Here is a 16340-nt window from a genome sequence, read left to right on the forward strand (position 1 = left end):
AATTAATTCTCAAATGGCCTTAGGAATAGTAAAATTGTTATGTTTCAAACTTTTGTAGACACTTCTTTGCCACTTTAGTCTCTAATACCAACTAGATGAGGAGCCCCGCGTCGCGGGGCATGGAGCTAAACAGATACGATCGAAAGTTTTACGGGAAAAAATTTCAATAAAAACAGGAAAGATTTTTTAAATTTGAAGTACAATGCTATTCACTGCATCTATAACGTAAAAATGGAAAAGTCACCAAAATGACAATACAAAAAACAGAAAACAAAAATAGGTAGAACTTGAAAGTAGATTGTTATTTAGAGCATTTTAGTACAAAAAAATAGAAAATGTACCTAATGGCAATGTATTTAAGTTTTTGGGAAAAAAAAAACAAAAAAAGTGGAAAAAAAACAGAAGAAAAAATTAAAAGTCAAAGCATGTTGCTATTTACCGCAATTATTCAAATGCTTCCATGTGACATGCAATATTAAAACAAACAATTATTAAAATGAGTAGTTGTAATTGGAGGTCTATAACAAACAAAATGATAGTATTAGTTTAATATTTAGCAAAAAATAAAAAATGTTGCAACCTTGCAATTATAGCTCCAAATCTAAAGAATTAAACCGGGTTGCAATGAGAGTTACCTTGCATAAGGATGTGTTACTTAAAGTTAGAATGGCTTCCGTTAATCTAAAAAGTATTTTCAAATAAGAATATACTTTCAAATATTAAATGTTCATAATAACAACCTTCTTCCATCTGTTGCTGCAAGTGTTTTGCTTTTTCTTCTTTCAACCATACGTACCCCCGCCATCTCACCAAGATACGCAACGACCTATAAAATCCAGAGTATGTGTTATCATTATTTGCATTTTCATTTTTATAATACCGTAAATGCATAAAAATACCTCTACAATAGCATCAAAATAAAAAATGCCCCAACTGTTCAAAGATTTTTTCATTTTTTAATTAAATAATAGTTGGTCACACTCTCTGTTAATATATCTAGGAATCATGTAAACCAACCTTAATAGGGCATCTGGTTCAAACGTGGAGCAAGGCAGCAGGAAGGTTATTTAAATCACCTGTACAATAACCACAAACTAAGAAACCCTAAAATCTAAAAAACCACATGAAAAATTATAGATATTTGAAAGAAGAATAGAAGCTTTATATTAATCTGAGCACCATAGCATCAATTTGATTAAAAATACTAACCGCATCGATGCCTTCTTCTTATTAGTGCTCCAAATGGAAAAAGTGAGAGTAATAAGAAAAAGAAATCTTCACCTTCCAGCCAGAACCCTGAAGAAAAGAATCCATGGACAAAACCAAAAACAATATTCTGAATACATAATTAAACTAACCTCATATGATATTTTTGCCAAAAACTCATAAAACTGTAGCTAAATCTGTGTGCTCATAAAACCGCAAACCCATCTATCCGTACTAATCTGGGGAACAAACAGCAAACCAAACGTTCTCAAATCAAGAAAAACAAATTAAAAAGGCAACAAATTAGTGAACATACTTGATTTCATAGCTACAGGTGGATCTGGCACTATGATTAGCAAAAGTGAGAAAAAAAACAAAGGACTGACTTGGACATCCACTGTTTTGATTATCTGATCTCATCCAACATTTCCCTTTCCTACTCCAAGAAGGTGCAGATGTGTTTATCAACCAACTTCGAGCTTGATTACAAAACAAATAGATTGAATGCGCATTAGAAAAGGATATTCAAATTACCATGTATTTCAATTACACTATTCTTTTTCCACCAAAAAAACCCTTTTTTTGACATTTTGTATATCAGTTTTCTATTCCTTCATAGTTGATTGCTGTTAAGAAGCATGAAGAATAGTTAAATAGGTCAACATTATGACTATGTAGTTATACATTCTTCCAAATGGATGTCATTAACCATTTAGGTAACATTGAGATATAATAATTGGAATTAATAGAAACAATTTAATTTAGTAATTCTAATCATAATTTAAAATCTTTACATTAATTTTTACATTTTTAGATGATGATTAATTTGTAATTTTTTTTTGAAACAAAAAATTACACAGAGCTGGCTCAATTCACATGAACTGGTGATAAAATATACTATATACTAATGTTTATAATGGGGCACTAATAGTTAGTTTTGTTGATAAATTGAAATAAATTGGAAAAAAAACATAAAGAAATAGGTGTAACTGCAAAGTGAGTTGAGAAAAAATTGTTAATTACGATATGGTAGTATCGTCAGTCAACGATTTCTTGAAGGTGGACCAAAATATGACTTCCATGTTCTGTTTTCATGCACATAAACAATTTTAATCTTCAACTATCAGTGATATTTACTGCATCAATAACCAAAAAACGGAAAAATAACCTGATAGCATTGTATCTTGGTTAATGCAAGGTACGTTACTATTTGGGACATTTTACTCCAGAAAATGAAAAATGCACCTAACGGCAATGTAGCTAGGTTTTTTGAAAAAATTAAAAGAAATTACAAAAAATGTGAAAAAAAATGTGTAAATGCAAAGTACATTGCTATTTACTGCATTTACCATCTAAATATGGAAAATGCACTAAATGGCAATGTACTTTGGTTTTTGGTAAAAGAGGCGTAACAAAAATGCAAAGTACATTACTATTTAGTATTTGCTAACTTTCATTTCAAATTCCACCATTTTATCCCAATTGTATGTGTTTTCATCAATTCAGATCTCAGTTTTTCAATTTTCCAAAAATAAGCAATATCTCCTATAAAACACAAAACAAAAATCATATAAACATAGATTTTTTTGCTTACATACCTTAACAGCAGGCACACTTCCCAACTCTTTAAGATCCTCAAACTTAATTACCTACAAAATATCAAACATACAAATTCTCTGCATCCGAAGAGCCACTTCATTTTTAATTTAAACAATACAACAATCTAGGAGGTAATTTTTTTTACTGTTGATAGAAATTACCTCATCAGGTCAAGCAGTGAAGAAAACATTTTCTTTCATATAGACCCTTTAAGAGAAAGAAAAAACGCCATAATTATTATTGTTATTTTTTTATGAAAGCAATATTGGAAAAAAAAACATCATATTTTAGTTTGCAAATATGCTCCGTAACTTATGATATGTTGTGTTTATGATTTTACTTAAAAACCATAAGGGTATTTTTGGAAAATTATTCTAAGAACTAATTATTTTACTTAAAATAATAGATTATACCAACTTATATAAATCTTTCAGAGCATACATAATGAGTTTGCATTATATAACAAATATATATTTAGTTAAAGTTTTTTTAAATTTTTTTTTTGAACGCATGTGTTATTAAAAATAATATTCATAAAAATAATGTGAAATTACAATATATCATTCCATTATCAAAAATAGAAGTGAAAAACACATTCTTCCATGAAATGGAAATCACTACATCCGAAAAAATCACCATTTGTTATATGTTCAGTTTATTGCTACATGTCTAACAAACATGGTTTTGATTTTTGCATACAAAAAACAACAATGAAGAATTGTAAATTTCTATGTATTTGAACATCTAACCTTTTTTATCCCAACAAAAATGCCTTTATAGTGATCCTAGAGAAGCATCCAACAGAAGTCTCAATTCTTTCCTCCAATCTTCAAATTTAGCAACCTTCTCAACTTGTTCTTGTTTTGGATCATGACCACACCCTGCTTTCTGTTGTTGAGCCTCCATCAATAGAATCTGCAACCCAACATTATAAACAAACAATAATATCACGAAAACAATAATTTTGGGGATTAATTACACTGTTTAAACCCATGTTTTGTAAAGAGTTACCTTCTTTTTCAGTTGTCGAATTTGTTTGTCAATATCATAAACGTGGTCCGTTGTAGCTGAAGTTTTCATTGAACTCGAGGGAGGAGGAGTAGCGACACATCCAGAAAATCGTGATTTCGTTTATCTGGGACGCAATTGACCCAAAAAGTTCAACTTGGAATCAGAGATCTGTCAAACAAATCAAAACAAAAGCAATAATCGGCAATAAAAAAACAGTAAAACATTTGATAGAACACCTTATGTACATACCATATATACATCTCCAAAAGTACAAATAGAGAGATATAGAGAAGGTGATTACAGTTGATGTTCATGCGGATGAATTCAGAGACTCAGATTTGGAAACAGGAGATATTCCGGATCTATGTAGATCACATGTGAATCGTTTACATGTCTCTGATTAGAGACGTGATTTTGAATTTGAAGCGATTTATTTTTGTAATGTTTTGGAAACGAACCTGTGAAACGTAGGAAATTCTATTGACGATGTATGAGCGGGATGACGGAAGTCGGATGATTGTTTGGTTTTGTTCGTCACATGAGAGGTTGAAACCGGGGAATCCGCAGCGGGTAGGTTGCCGGCCGAGGATATGGAACGGGAAACGTATTTCTAGTTGGTGGGCGCCGCAGGAGGCCAGCAATAGTAATAGTCTGGAAGGACGGAAGATATTTCGAGGCCGCCTGAAACACAAAATCTTGATATTTGAAGGACCGTTTTTGCATTGGTGATTGACCGAATAAAACAACGAAGTAGCAGAGAGAATTTTGAAAACACGACATACCTGGAGTGTCGACTATGATCTGCAACCAGAGGAAGACCACTACAGATTAGAAACAAACACAACCGAGAACGAAGAGGCAGTCGGTGAGTCGTCGTTTCTATGGTCGACGGACTCCCACGGTTCAAGGTGTTTATGGGAGATTAGAGTAAACTAAGTGCATGTTAGAGAAAGCCTCAAACTCATCGTATGTCTGATCTAAATCGGAACATCAACATACTCCAAAGACACATACATAGTTCACTCTGCATTTAACAATACGAATTGGCTGAAAATTGTTAACCTCTTCAACGTGAACTATCTGAAATAAAGGATTAAATAATTGGGGTATATAAGAAGGGCAGATTATTAATCTTGTAATAATAAAAATTGAAAAGGTTATTTCCACAGACAGACAACAAAACCCAAGTAATTTCAAAAATGTATACTTAGGGTTTATAACTTACCTCTTAAAAGTTTGTCAAGCAGAACGGAAGAGTTGAAGAAATTAGGGCTGAACAGTATGAAACACATGTGTATCAAACGCAAGCAATCGATGTAATCAGACGGGAATTCACTGTTTGTCGAGTGCGACATTGCAATCGGAATAGAAATGTAAAATTAAAAAAATACTTGTATCCTACCTGATTTGTTGCAGCGGAGATTCCACACCGATGGAGATATATGTGTCTGAAAGCCTAATTTTTTCGAATGAAACGAACAAATCAGAATAACACCCACTCAAAAAACACATCGATACAATCCTCTTACCTCATTAGAGGCCATTGACTACTGCAGTAGTGATGAGATTCTTTGATGGTGCTCCGGTGGTGGTGTCGATTTTAACAGGGCAGACAAAAACTGTAGAAAATCAGAAAAAAAAATTATGGAGCACATCTAAATGAGAGATGCTTAGAGGAGCGATGGTGAAAACCATCTGTAAGAGATGGTGGAGGCGAACCGGAGTAGACGGTGCTGATGGTGGTGCTGAATTGCTTCTAGAGAGAAACAGTGCTCCCTCACTGGCGATGCTCCTCACCACCGCAAGCTCTTGACGCCGACGCGAAAGCAAAATAGTAACACAAAGAAGCAAAGAAGAATATATCTGCACCTAGGTCGATGTCGGGAGAGAGAAGGGAAGGCGGTGACGGGTTCGTTTGATGTTGAAGATCGATGAGTCTGATGTTGAAGAGGTTATGAGGCGGTGGGATTCTAGGATCGTGTAATGAGGAAGGATCGAGATGAGGCGGTGGGTTATACCGGATGAGATGGGGCGGTTACCATGGTTGAGGAAGGGAACCCGAGTTACAGTACCCTGGTCAGGTACTGTTACTAAGATTGTCCAAGTTTAATATATATATATATATATATATATATATATATATATATATATATATATATATATATATATATATATATATATATATATATATATATATATATATACTATTTTTTTATTTGCCTTTTTGTTCCCACATTTGATAACTTCCCACCTCGACAGTTTTTTTTATTTGTTTTTTCCTTTTTTTTTTCTTGACATCCTTGTGTGAAGAAGAACAAAACCTAAAAAACAACCAATAATTAAAAAAAAAACAAATCATCGATCATAAAACTTGTATGTTATAATTTTCCGGCACACCAAACTGTTTCAAACCCGCAACATAGTGTGAGGGGGTTTTTTACTAGTTGGAATTATGAGCTAAATTAGAAAAAAAAATGTTCAATAGAAAAAGTTTGTCAATGCTGAGGAGTTTTGGGAAAAATAGTTAAAGGTTTATTAAAAAAAATTAATAGGTTTTTCAAAAATATTATAAAACCGGATGATTACAGTTAAAACCAATAAATCGAAAAAAAATCAATATATGTCTTTTATGATATCAATCATTTATTTTATTTTATATCTAAAAATTAGACTTAGTAAATGTGTCGTGTCGGGTTCGTGCCGTGTAAAGACATTAAACGGATTGAAATGACTTGATCCTAACCCGACCCGTTTAATTATCGTGTCGTGCCGTGTCAACCCGTTTATTTTTGTGTCAGGTTTCGGGTTAATGTTTAGACCTTATAAATATGTTGTGTCATGTCGAGTTGAAATATTTTAAAGGTTGAAAAGTAGGAGTTGTGGAAACAAAAAGGAAAAAAATGAAACACTGGAGTTATGAAAATAGTTAAAGTTGGGGAGCAAAATGGATAGATGGTAAGGATGACTAAAATTAAGTAATTTTGAAAGTTTGAATATTACTTATAATTATTGAGTTTGACTCACTATAAGTCTATAACATATAATATATTTATAAAAATATGAAATTTATAATAAATAATATATAATTAAACGGGTCATATTCGAGTCATCTTCGAGTTGAAAGTCTTGACCCTAATCCGATCCGTTTAATTATTGTGTCTTGTTGTGTCAACCCGAAAGTGTAAATTTTGGACCAAATTTGTAATAAATTTTGAAATCTCGGCCGAAAATGTAATTTTTAAAAGTTTGATGACTTGTTGACCGGGTCAAAGGGTTAAATTGAATACGATTACCGGTATTTGAGACTTAATTGAATAAAAAGTATATATAATGGCTAAATCGATTATGAGGCCAATATGTAGGGACTTTGTTGCAGTTTTCCCTTCAAAATAATCTATATATTATATCAATTTAGTATAAAAATTATTATAGCAAATTTAACAATAACGTCAGTGTTTTTTTTTTTAAAAACATATATTTGTAAAGACTTTACATATATAGGTGTTTCTGCGTAACGCGCGGGCATTCGCCTAGTCCTCTTTAATAAATGAAAGTTTTTTTTGTCACATGTCATCTTTTCCTTTATTTTGACACTTGTCATTTTGTGAAAATTTTAAAAATTTTATTTTCTACTTGTCTTTTTTAGGGATTTTCATTTTTCTTAAAATAAAATTCCATAAAATTATAATGGGTTCTAAATGAAAATAAAATCATCCTATTAATTTGATAATAAATTCTCATAAATACTTCAAACGATTTAATTTCTTTTGCAAATTTTCAGAAGATTACATTCTGTTAGGTAAAGTATCACATTATAAAATATTTCATATTTATATATTGATATTAAATTTTTATTTTTAATAAACCCGTGTATTACACGGGTTTCACACCTAGTTATTTAATAATATAAAATAGGGATAATGACTTAAAAGGGTAATATATTTTTCGATTTGTACACATTTGGTCACTGAGTTTTTTTTTTGTTCACATATCTTCGAGTTGAAAGTCTTGACCCTAATCCGACTCGTTTAATTATCGTGTCTTGTCGTGTCAATCCATTTATATAAACGTGTCGAAATCTCTGACCCTAACCCACTAATTTCGTGTCGTGTTTTCGTGTCGTGTCAATGTTTGTCAGGTCTACTAAAAATTAGGATAAATCATAAATGATTCTATATATTAAACTGTTTCTTGATTAAACCCAAACTTATTTTTTTCCTAAAAAATCTTATAGTTTTTTCTATTTGCTTTTGTATAATCGAACCGTAAATTAATCAATAAAGTTAATAAGAGTGATAAGATGGACGTGTTTGTGATTGTTTCTCAATTTTTTTTTAGTTTTTTGGAAAAATAAAAAGTTTCTGTTATTTGTTTAACCGATAATCATCCGGTTTATTTTTATCCAAAAAGTCGGTTTTATATATATGGGAAAAGGGAATATACATTACAGTCCCACCTAAGCTTAGGTACTAAACCTCTTGAAAATACATTGTTTTACTATATAAAGATTGCGGTTAATGGATTCACGATTAATACTTCAAGATGTAAATTCAAGATCGACACAATAGGGTTTAGGGTTTAGGGTTTAGATTTAGGGTTTAGGGTTTAGGGTTTCGAGTTTAGATTTAGGGTTTAGTGTTTAGGTTTTAGGTTTAGGGTTTAGGGTTTAAATTTAGGGTTTAGGGTTTAGATTTAGGGTTTAGGGTTTAGGGTTTAAATTTATGGTTTATGATTTAGGTTTATGGTTTAGTAATATTCACTTAGGTGAAGTAATAAACGATAATTGACGAAAGAAAACAGGGATGGTAAAACGATAATGAAAGAAAGAAATGTTGTGGAGGATGATATATTTACCGAGTGAAACCAAACCGGGTATGTCTAGCATGTTAAAACGACATATTTTAGAAGTTTAGTACCTAAGCTTAGTTGGGGCTGTAATGTATATTCCCTATCCCCTATATATATATATATATATATATATATATATATATATATATATATATATATATATATATATATATATACACTACCTTATAAAAGAAATCTAACTATTTCTATAAATAGATTGAATAAAATAATAATATCTTTTTAAGACGTTCAAATTATTAAGCTATTGGTACAAGTAGCCATCAATAAAATAATAATATTTTTTAAGTAGTACAAAACATGAAAAACGAAGTACAATTAACCAATGCATCAGGTTTGACCCAGTTCCTTAGTCCAACCGATGAGTTGTGAAAAAGCTAAGATCCCGTAAAAAATCTTTTCAGTTCGTGGCCACTTCCCCAATATCCGTTCTTCTTCTCCTAAAAAACCCTAAGACCACTCACTACTCATGACCACCGGATCCCTCAGTTACGTCGTGCACACCACCACCGTTTTTCTTTCTTCCACCAAAAAACAAACCGTAATGGAAATCTTCAGCATAATTCAGTCCCCTCCCCGTTATTTCGCCTATTTCTCCTATTCGTTTATCACTTCAAATTTTGTATTCCAGTTAGCCAAATCTCAGCACTTATCTCTAAGAATCTTGCTTGCTTCCCTATATATTATGCCTCGCAGCCCTTGAATTCCCTCATTCTCCACAACATTAACCACACTTCACTGCATTTGAATGCCGCCACCACTTAATCCCAAATCTATTCTCATCAGACTTTCTCTCATCGTATTTTTAGGGTTTTGTTGAACGTAAACTCCCCCAATATAATTGATACTTTATCGACGTTGATTCTTCAACAGAGCCCTAGATGTATCATCACCAATCGTGTCTCCAAGTAGTGAACAAAGCTTAGTCAAAGCTCTTTTTTGTTTATAATTTGTGCACTAAAAGGTTCATATTTTCTAATGATGTTGTTTGATTTTTTTTCTAAGGCTTTAGAGGCTCAGTATTTCTCAATCTCATATCCCATAACTTTCTTTTACTCTACTGATTGTAGGTCTTCAACAAGCAGCCAGTTCATCGAGATGATGAAGAAGACAAAGAACTGGATCTGTATAGGGCCTCTTACTCTCTGAAATCTATGGTTCTCTCTATTGCTTGCTTTGGTTAAATCTAGGTAAGTTGTCTATTCTCTCTCTCTCTCTCTCTCTCTCTCTCTGATTCTTCTATTTTCATTGTTGAAGAAATTGCAAGTTATACATTTTTCTTACTTAGACCCGATGAATTTCTCCACAAAGACCTAATCACCAAAAATGAACCTCGCTTTCTTTGATTTACCAGGTTTGATATTTTATTTTTATTCGATGTAATGATTACTCAAAGTGGATACGGATTATCCTAATTTTGAACTTAAAGCAAACAAAAAAAGTTAGTTACCTAAATTATTCATGTGCCGATTTGGTTAATGGGTATGTTGGGTATGGATTAATTTATCTCAAATTTACAGTTTAATCTGGTTTACATATTTAATTAAATAGTACAACAGAATTTTTTAAATGATATATTATGCATTAAATAAGTTAGTGATTATGAGGTTGATAGATTATATTGATGGTGCTCAACAAGTGTTTGATAAAATGCCCAGGGGATGGTGAAAAGCTCACTCATGCAATGGGTTGAGAGCTTAATGTCGATGATAGTTGTAGTTGCAAGGGCTCTTTTGGTGGATAAATAGCTCGATACATTAGAAGTGGTTGGAAATGCATTCCATTTTGAGATCTTCTTTGATATCTAAAACTGATATATGTAAAACATATTGAATTATTATAGTACTTACATTTTGTTAATTTTTTTACAAGAAATCATTGTGGTTCACAGAAAAGGGACTTGCAAATGTCTTTTGCATTCTATTTGTTCAGCGAAATCCTCAAACTGAAAGTTTAAGTGAGGATGAAGGTATACATGTTTACTCCAATTCTCAAGTTTATAAAAAATTACATATATTTTTGTTAAAGTTCATTTCTATTATTTCATTTGAAAAGAGTTTGAAAAGGAGATGGAAACCAAATTGATTGGTTAAAGTTCATTTCTATTATTTTAGGATCTTAGAGTTTCTTTGCAATGTTATAGCTTCATCCATTTTTTTCAATAAATTGTTAAAGAGGATGATTAATGATGCTTCATTGGTTATAGGCTCTCATATAAGTTTGTACATCTCGGAGGTATTATTTCATATGTAAAGCCTTTCAATACAGGTTGTTGACAAAATAATTTGCTGACCACCATCTAAGGCGTCAACTATTCACATGTTTTTTTCTTATGTGTGCATTCTTAATTGGTAGATCCTGTTTAAATAAAAGGAAAAGACAAGAAATTATTGTTTTTTAATTTTTTCCATATGATGTTTACCCAATAGTCCTTCATAAGAAGATGAATTCAATTTTAATTCTCAAAGGAGCCTCAACAAAAGTTATTAAAAATAAGTATTTTATAACTGGATCTCTATTTATCTCTCCATATTTGTAAATACTACACAAGAAGGTTAATGAAGTGTTGACAAGTTGCTATAACGGAGTATGAAACACTAGCCGACTTATCACCATATTGCAAGGTCCAATAAAATATTTGTTAAATGTAAATCCCTTTTGATTGTTATTGAATAGTAATTTGATGTTAATAAATTATCTATTTTCCTTTGCTAAATTTGTTCTTATCAACACATTGTGTTCTTAAAAATCAACTCAATTTAGCAATGGATCAAGGTGGGACAGTGTAGATGAAGTTTGAAACAAAGGCAACACATTCGTGTATATATATATATATATATATATATATATATATATATATATATATATATATATATATATATATATATATTGGATTTCTGATGTATGTTCATTTCCATTTAGTAATAATGTTCTTATTTAGGTGTTTTGTAATTAAAAACAAGTGAGAATTGCACTGCATATTTGCTTGTTTTATGAGTTCATTTCCATTTAGTAATAATGTTCTTAAATTTTTTGGATTCATGTAAATTTTATAGCATAAATATATTAATTCCTATTTGGGTCTTTTTGTAATTAGGACCAAATGGGAATTGCAATGCATATTTGCTTGTTTTAAATAATTTAATTTTAAAAATCTAAAAGAATTCAAATTAGTTTGGCCATATCTAACGAAAGACAAAACTATTTTTACAAATTGCTATACATTAAAAAAAATTACTTTGGGAAAAATAAAAATAAAAATTGTTTGAATAGTGTGCATGCAAACATTTTACTTATAAGAAAACAATAAATAAAGCACATTTAAATATGTAAACTTGTATGTATCGTTAGGAATCGATTGGTTTTATGAGTTTTATGGTTTGATCTTATAGCCGCAAGACAACTATTCACCGAAATTAATTAATCATTGCTTGAAAATTATTCGCTACCGCCGCTTTGCGCGGGCAAACGACTAGTATATATATATATATATATATATATATATATATATATATATATATATATATATATATATATATATATATATATATATATTAAAGTATTGACTTTTGAAAAAATTAAATCATTCTAAAAAAACTCCCAAACGGCATACACCCTAGAACGCTCGACTCCAACGAAACGATGATGGAAAATTTGGATATGAATTTTCAAATCAAACGTGTACTGTGAATCTGTGATCTTCAAAACAGTTATAAACCTCCGATTCCTGCATTTCTATCTTCTTATCAACGCAAGTAATGAACGATCCAATATTCAAAACCCTAACACCATCGCAGTTCATCACATTCACAGTCCCAAATCCCGTTAACCACCCCTGCTACCTCAACACTCCAAGGCTTCGCGTCGCCGTACTCGATTCTCCGGTAGCTGTTGCTGCCGATTACCTCCCAAAAGTCGCCGCCATGATTGTACCGGACCAGCGGGAAACAGACTGGAACTTCTGTACCGAGTCTGGTCATCTTCAGCTTCTATTTAACATCCCTGGCCTTTCCCGTCTCATCCTAATCGGTAATGATCTCCCGCCTAATCCAGAACCCCCCGTTTACATTCGCCCTCCGGTTACTGATACTGTTGATAGAGAGAAACTAGAAGACGAAATACAACCGCTTGTAATGGCTTTGCATCCCAAAGTGTGTTTTCAGAAAGGTTTGCCAAATCTCCTATTCTTGACATATGAAGATGATGTGTTGTATCGTGTGATTATAGCTAGATTTGTAGGCCCCTTCGTTGGTGAGTTTGTTGTTGAAGATGTTGAAATGGAAAGTAATAATGATAGCGATAAAAAACTCCGGAGGAGATTGAGGTTTAAAAGAATGCCTAATTTGATTCAATCGCAGGTCCCTCTTATCCCCATTCTCGATGATGGCCAGAGTAATACAAAGTTAGACTTGGAAAGTTTGAGGAAAATGAAGAACGCAAAGTTTGATGTCGACACAACGGTTTTGGTTCACCCATACTTGACTCCTATGGTTTCTGGTCTTTTCTTGATTGCTTCACATCTCAATGAGCGAATTCAACAAGGGTTTACTTCAAGAGCTTTGTGTTTAGGGGTTGGTGGTGGTGCTTTGTTAAGTTTCTTGAACACTCAAATGGAGTTTGAAGTTGTTGGAGTGGAGGCCGATGAAGCTGTTCTGAGTGCTGCAAAACAGTATTTTGGGTTAAACAATGGGAAATCTATCCAACTAATTGTTGGAGATGCAATAGAAGTGATTCAGAACTTTGCGACAAAAGGTGACACAGATGATTCACAGGTTAGTTTTGAGGGTTTAGATGATAAATTTGATGTAGTTATGGCTGATTTGGATTCAAGTGAGGCTCGAAATGGAATTAGTGCTCCACCACCAGAATTTATTAAAAAATCTGTTTTTCAAGCTGTGAGATTACTTCTTCATGATCATGGTGTCCTTATCATCAATGTGGTTCCTCAGAATGAGGTGATCTATATGAAATTGGTTCAAGAACTTAAGGATGCTTTTCACAAGGTTTATGGAATAGATGTTGGGAATCAAGATAATTTTGTTCTTGTGGCCACTTTATCACCATCTTCTTCCAATGATCATGAGAATGCTTTCTTGAAGAGGTTGAGATCTGTTATTCAGGGAGCTTATATGGACTCCATAGTGGAATTGTGAAACATGATATTGGCATCTCAAAGAGCCTCTTCTTGTACAAATGCAATTCCCAGAACAGGTTTGTGATCAACAATATTAGACCATGTTGTTCATTGGTCCTTAACAATGTTGAATTTAGAGTTGAAAACATGTAGTTGAAGCCTTGAAGGTTGCATTTTCTGGAAGTAGCTTTGTACTTCTCAATATAAATGATAGAAAAGCTGACAACATACAGGTAAATAGCATAGTAGTCAAAATCATTAGATTCACAATGCAATCCATATCATGTAACATAGTTGAATTCTTGATCAACTGTAACATATCATTATTTGAACTTTGGAAAAATTCAATACCTTCTAACAAGATGACCATAATACGCCATTTATAGTTTTTCAGAAAGACAATGCGACTAAAACATGTTTTTAGATTATTTGCTTTGTTTTAATTAGAAAGTCTTCTTCAGTGCATTTCAAATCCGGTTTGCTTTTGAACATTTGATGGGGTGAGACATGTAAAAGTAGGTTGATAATGTATTGGTACTTTGGTTTTAATAATAGATCCTAGACATAGTAACGGGGTCGGGGGAGATCTCCACCAAAAATCATTTATGGTTCCATAAACACCGACTTCATTTTCACACAATAATCGTTGACTCCATCGTATTCATCCCTTGAATTATCATTATTGTTCTCAACAATTCATACAAAATTCAAACTTGTCCATAAATGGAGACAGTTTCATATCATATCATTTCCATTTTTGATGAACATATTTAAATTGACCAGTTTGAGAAATCATCGGGACTTGATTGTTACCGGTTCTTGATCCCCTTCCACTATATCTATGTCCACATGATGACACACACCACCATCGATATCACACAACATATTAATGTAACCACTTTTGGCAACACATAATGAACGATATTTGATAAATCATTTACCATGTCACGTTGTTTATGTGGACAATAATATCCATCATAGGATATTTGAATATTAAAGGGTTGATTATTCATATTTAACAAATATTCACATTTGAATATTAAAGGTTTGATTATTCATATTTAACAAATATTCACAACTATCGTTAACCTTCTCACGTCCCCCCACTATATATGGGTTGTTTGATGAGGGTTCTAAACGGGTCCAAAGCTAGGACTTTGTCCGACAAAAGTTTGTCAACATGTTTGATTTGCGTTGAGGGATCTGTCTCGGTCCTAATTTCTGATCGAGTCCAACTTTTTTCTCCTGATCCAGTTCGACAAAATAACCTGTGGCATGAGTTTTACTCTTCGTTTTCGGACACGGTCCTCGGTCCAAGTGTTATGTATACATTTTTGCTTTTGACTTGGTCCACGCCTCTTACCTAGTCGACTTCTAACCAAGTCCGTTCTAACCCAGTCAATCTCTATTAACCTTTGTGAATCTAGACATTCTATTTTCTACTACATAACATAGCATATCCACTTCAAAAAGACATTTGATCAAGTTTTGAGAACCTTTTCCATTAAGTACTTGAATGAATCAACACTAATTACCTTGATTTAGTTCATGAAAAAAGTAAAGCGCAGTTCAGTTGTGGACTTTACTGCTTTCTTTTGTTTTTGTAAAAGGAAAATTTGAATCCTTTATTGAAGGTCATATGTGTGCACACGCATGCACACACATGATGCAGTATTAGTTATTTTCATGGCTTCCATGAGTCATTTGTAACAAATAAAAAAGTTAGATCGAAAATTATATCATGAAACCAAAACAATATAATGAATAGGCTCATACCTTATGTTGGTCAAAGATGACACTTATTCAATTACCGGTGCCAATTAGGGCTATTCAAAAACGTCTGAACTAGAAAATCCAAAATTTGGATATCCGATTTTTTGGATTCAGATTCGGATAATAATTCTATAGAAGTTCAGATATCCAACATCCCAGAATATGTTTATTTATTAATTTATTTATTTTTTGAAAATGAAAAGGGCCGCTTTAAGTTAATCAACCTTCATTTTATAGTAGTAATTTTATAAAGTTTTTGATATTTTGAATATACCAAATCTAAAAAATATATTTTGTGGTTTCCTTTCATTTGTTATTTGTAAATAAAAAACGCTAGATTAAACTAATTAAGTTGTATTTTGATCTAAGTGACACAACTAAATATGTATTTTGTTGTTTGAACTTTGAATGCTAATATGGTAACATTAATTGTATCAAAATAAAATATACATTTAGCTTTATCACCTTAAGTAATCGGAATATGTATTTCATCAGACCATGTTTGACCACTTTGTGTTGATTTATTACATATCTTAACATTATCACATATCTTAACATTAAGATATGCAATGTTTATGCCTGTTATGTTACATATAAGAAGATATAAAGAATACTTTATGGTTGGTCCTATCAACCTATAGAACAAGAGCATATAAACATTAAAAAATCATCTCTTCATCACTGATTGATTTTTTTTTTTGGAAAGTTTAACATAAATATAAGATGGTTTTAGATGGTTATTACTCAAATG

The 16340-nt window shown here is 32.0% G+C and overlaps 1 protein-coding gene and 1 long non-coding RNA gene across 19 annotated transcripts; one reads left to right on the forward strand and one right to left on the reverse strand.

The window, feature by feature from the left end:
* Positions 1 to 411: 411 nt before the first annotated feature.
* On the reverse strand, positions 412 to 5810 carry LOC111921738 (uncharacterized). Of its 18 annotated transcripts, none has more exons than XR_006188438.2 (17): positions 5536 to 5810; positions 5346 to 5435; positions 5219 to 5272; positions 5042 to 5088; positions 4599 to 4896; positions 4275 to 4497; positions 4118 to 4178; positions 3817 to 3984; positions 3555 to 3720; positions 2967 to 3012; positions 2805 to 2855; positions 1523 to 1685; positions 1210 to 1445; positions 1018 to 1076; positions 741 to 826; positions 581 to 635; positions 412 to 455 (listed from the first exon to the last, which is right to left on the reverse strand). It is a non-coding gene; the product is annotated as an uncharacterized LOC111921738 (long non-coding RNA). The 18 variants fall into 18 exon arrangements; XR_008230363.1 differs by having other exon boundaries at positions 414 to 431; XR_006188441.2 differs by lacking the exon at positions 581 to 635.
* Positions 5811 to 12268: 6458 nt separating this feature from the next.
* Positions 12269 to 14195, forward strand: LOC111921737 (uncharacterized). The gene has a single exon (XM_023917313.3). The coding sequence runs from the start codon at positions 12441 to 12443 to the stop codon at positions 13833 to 13835; it is 1395 nt and encodes a 464-aa protein (XP_023773081.1). The 5' UTR covers positions 12269 to 12440; the 3' UTR covers positions 13836 to 14195.
* Positions 14196 to 16340: the final 2145 nt, after the last annotated feature.

This window comes from Lactuca sativa, chromosome 2 (assembly GCF_002870075.4).
Source record: "Lactuca sativa cultivar Salinas chromosome 2, Lsat_Salinas_v11, whole genome shotgun sequence".
NCBI lineage: Eukaryota > Viridiplantae > Streptophyta > Magnoliopsida > Asterales > Asteraceae > Lactuca > Lactuca sativa.

Coding starts and splice junctions, on each gene's coding strand:
- LOC111921737 (XM_023917313.3), top strand. CDS start 12,441: ATGAACGATCCAATATTCAAAACCCTAACACCATCGCAGTTCATCACA.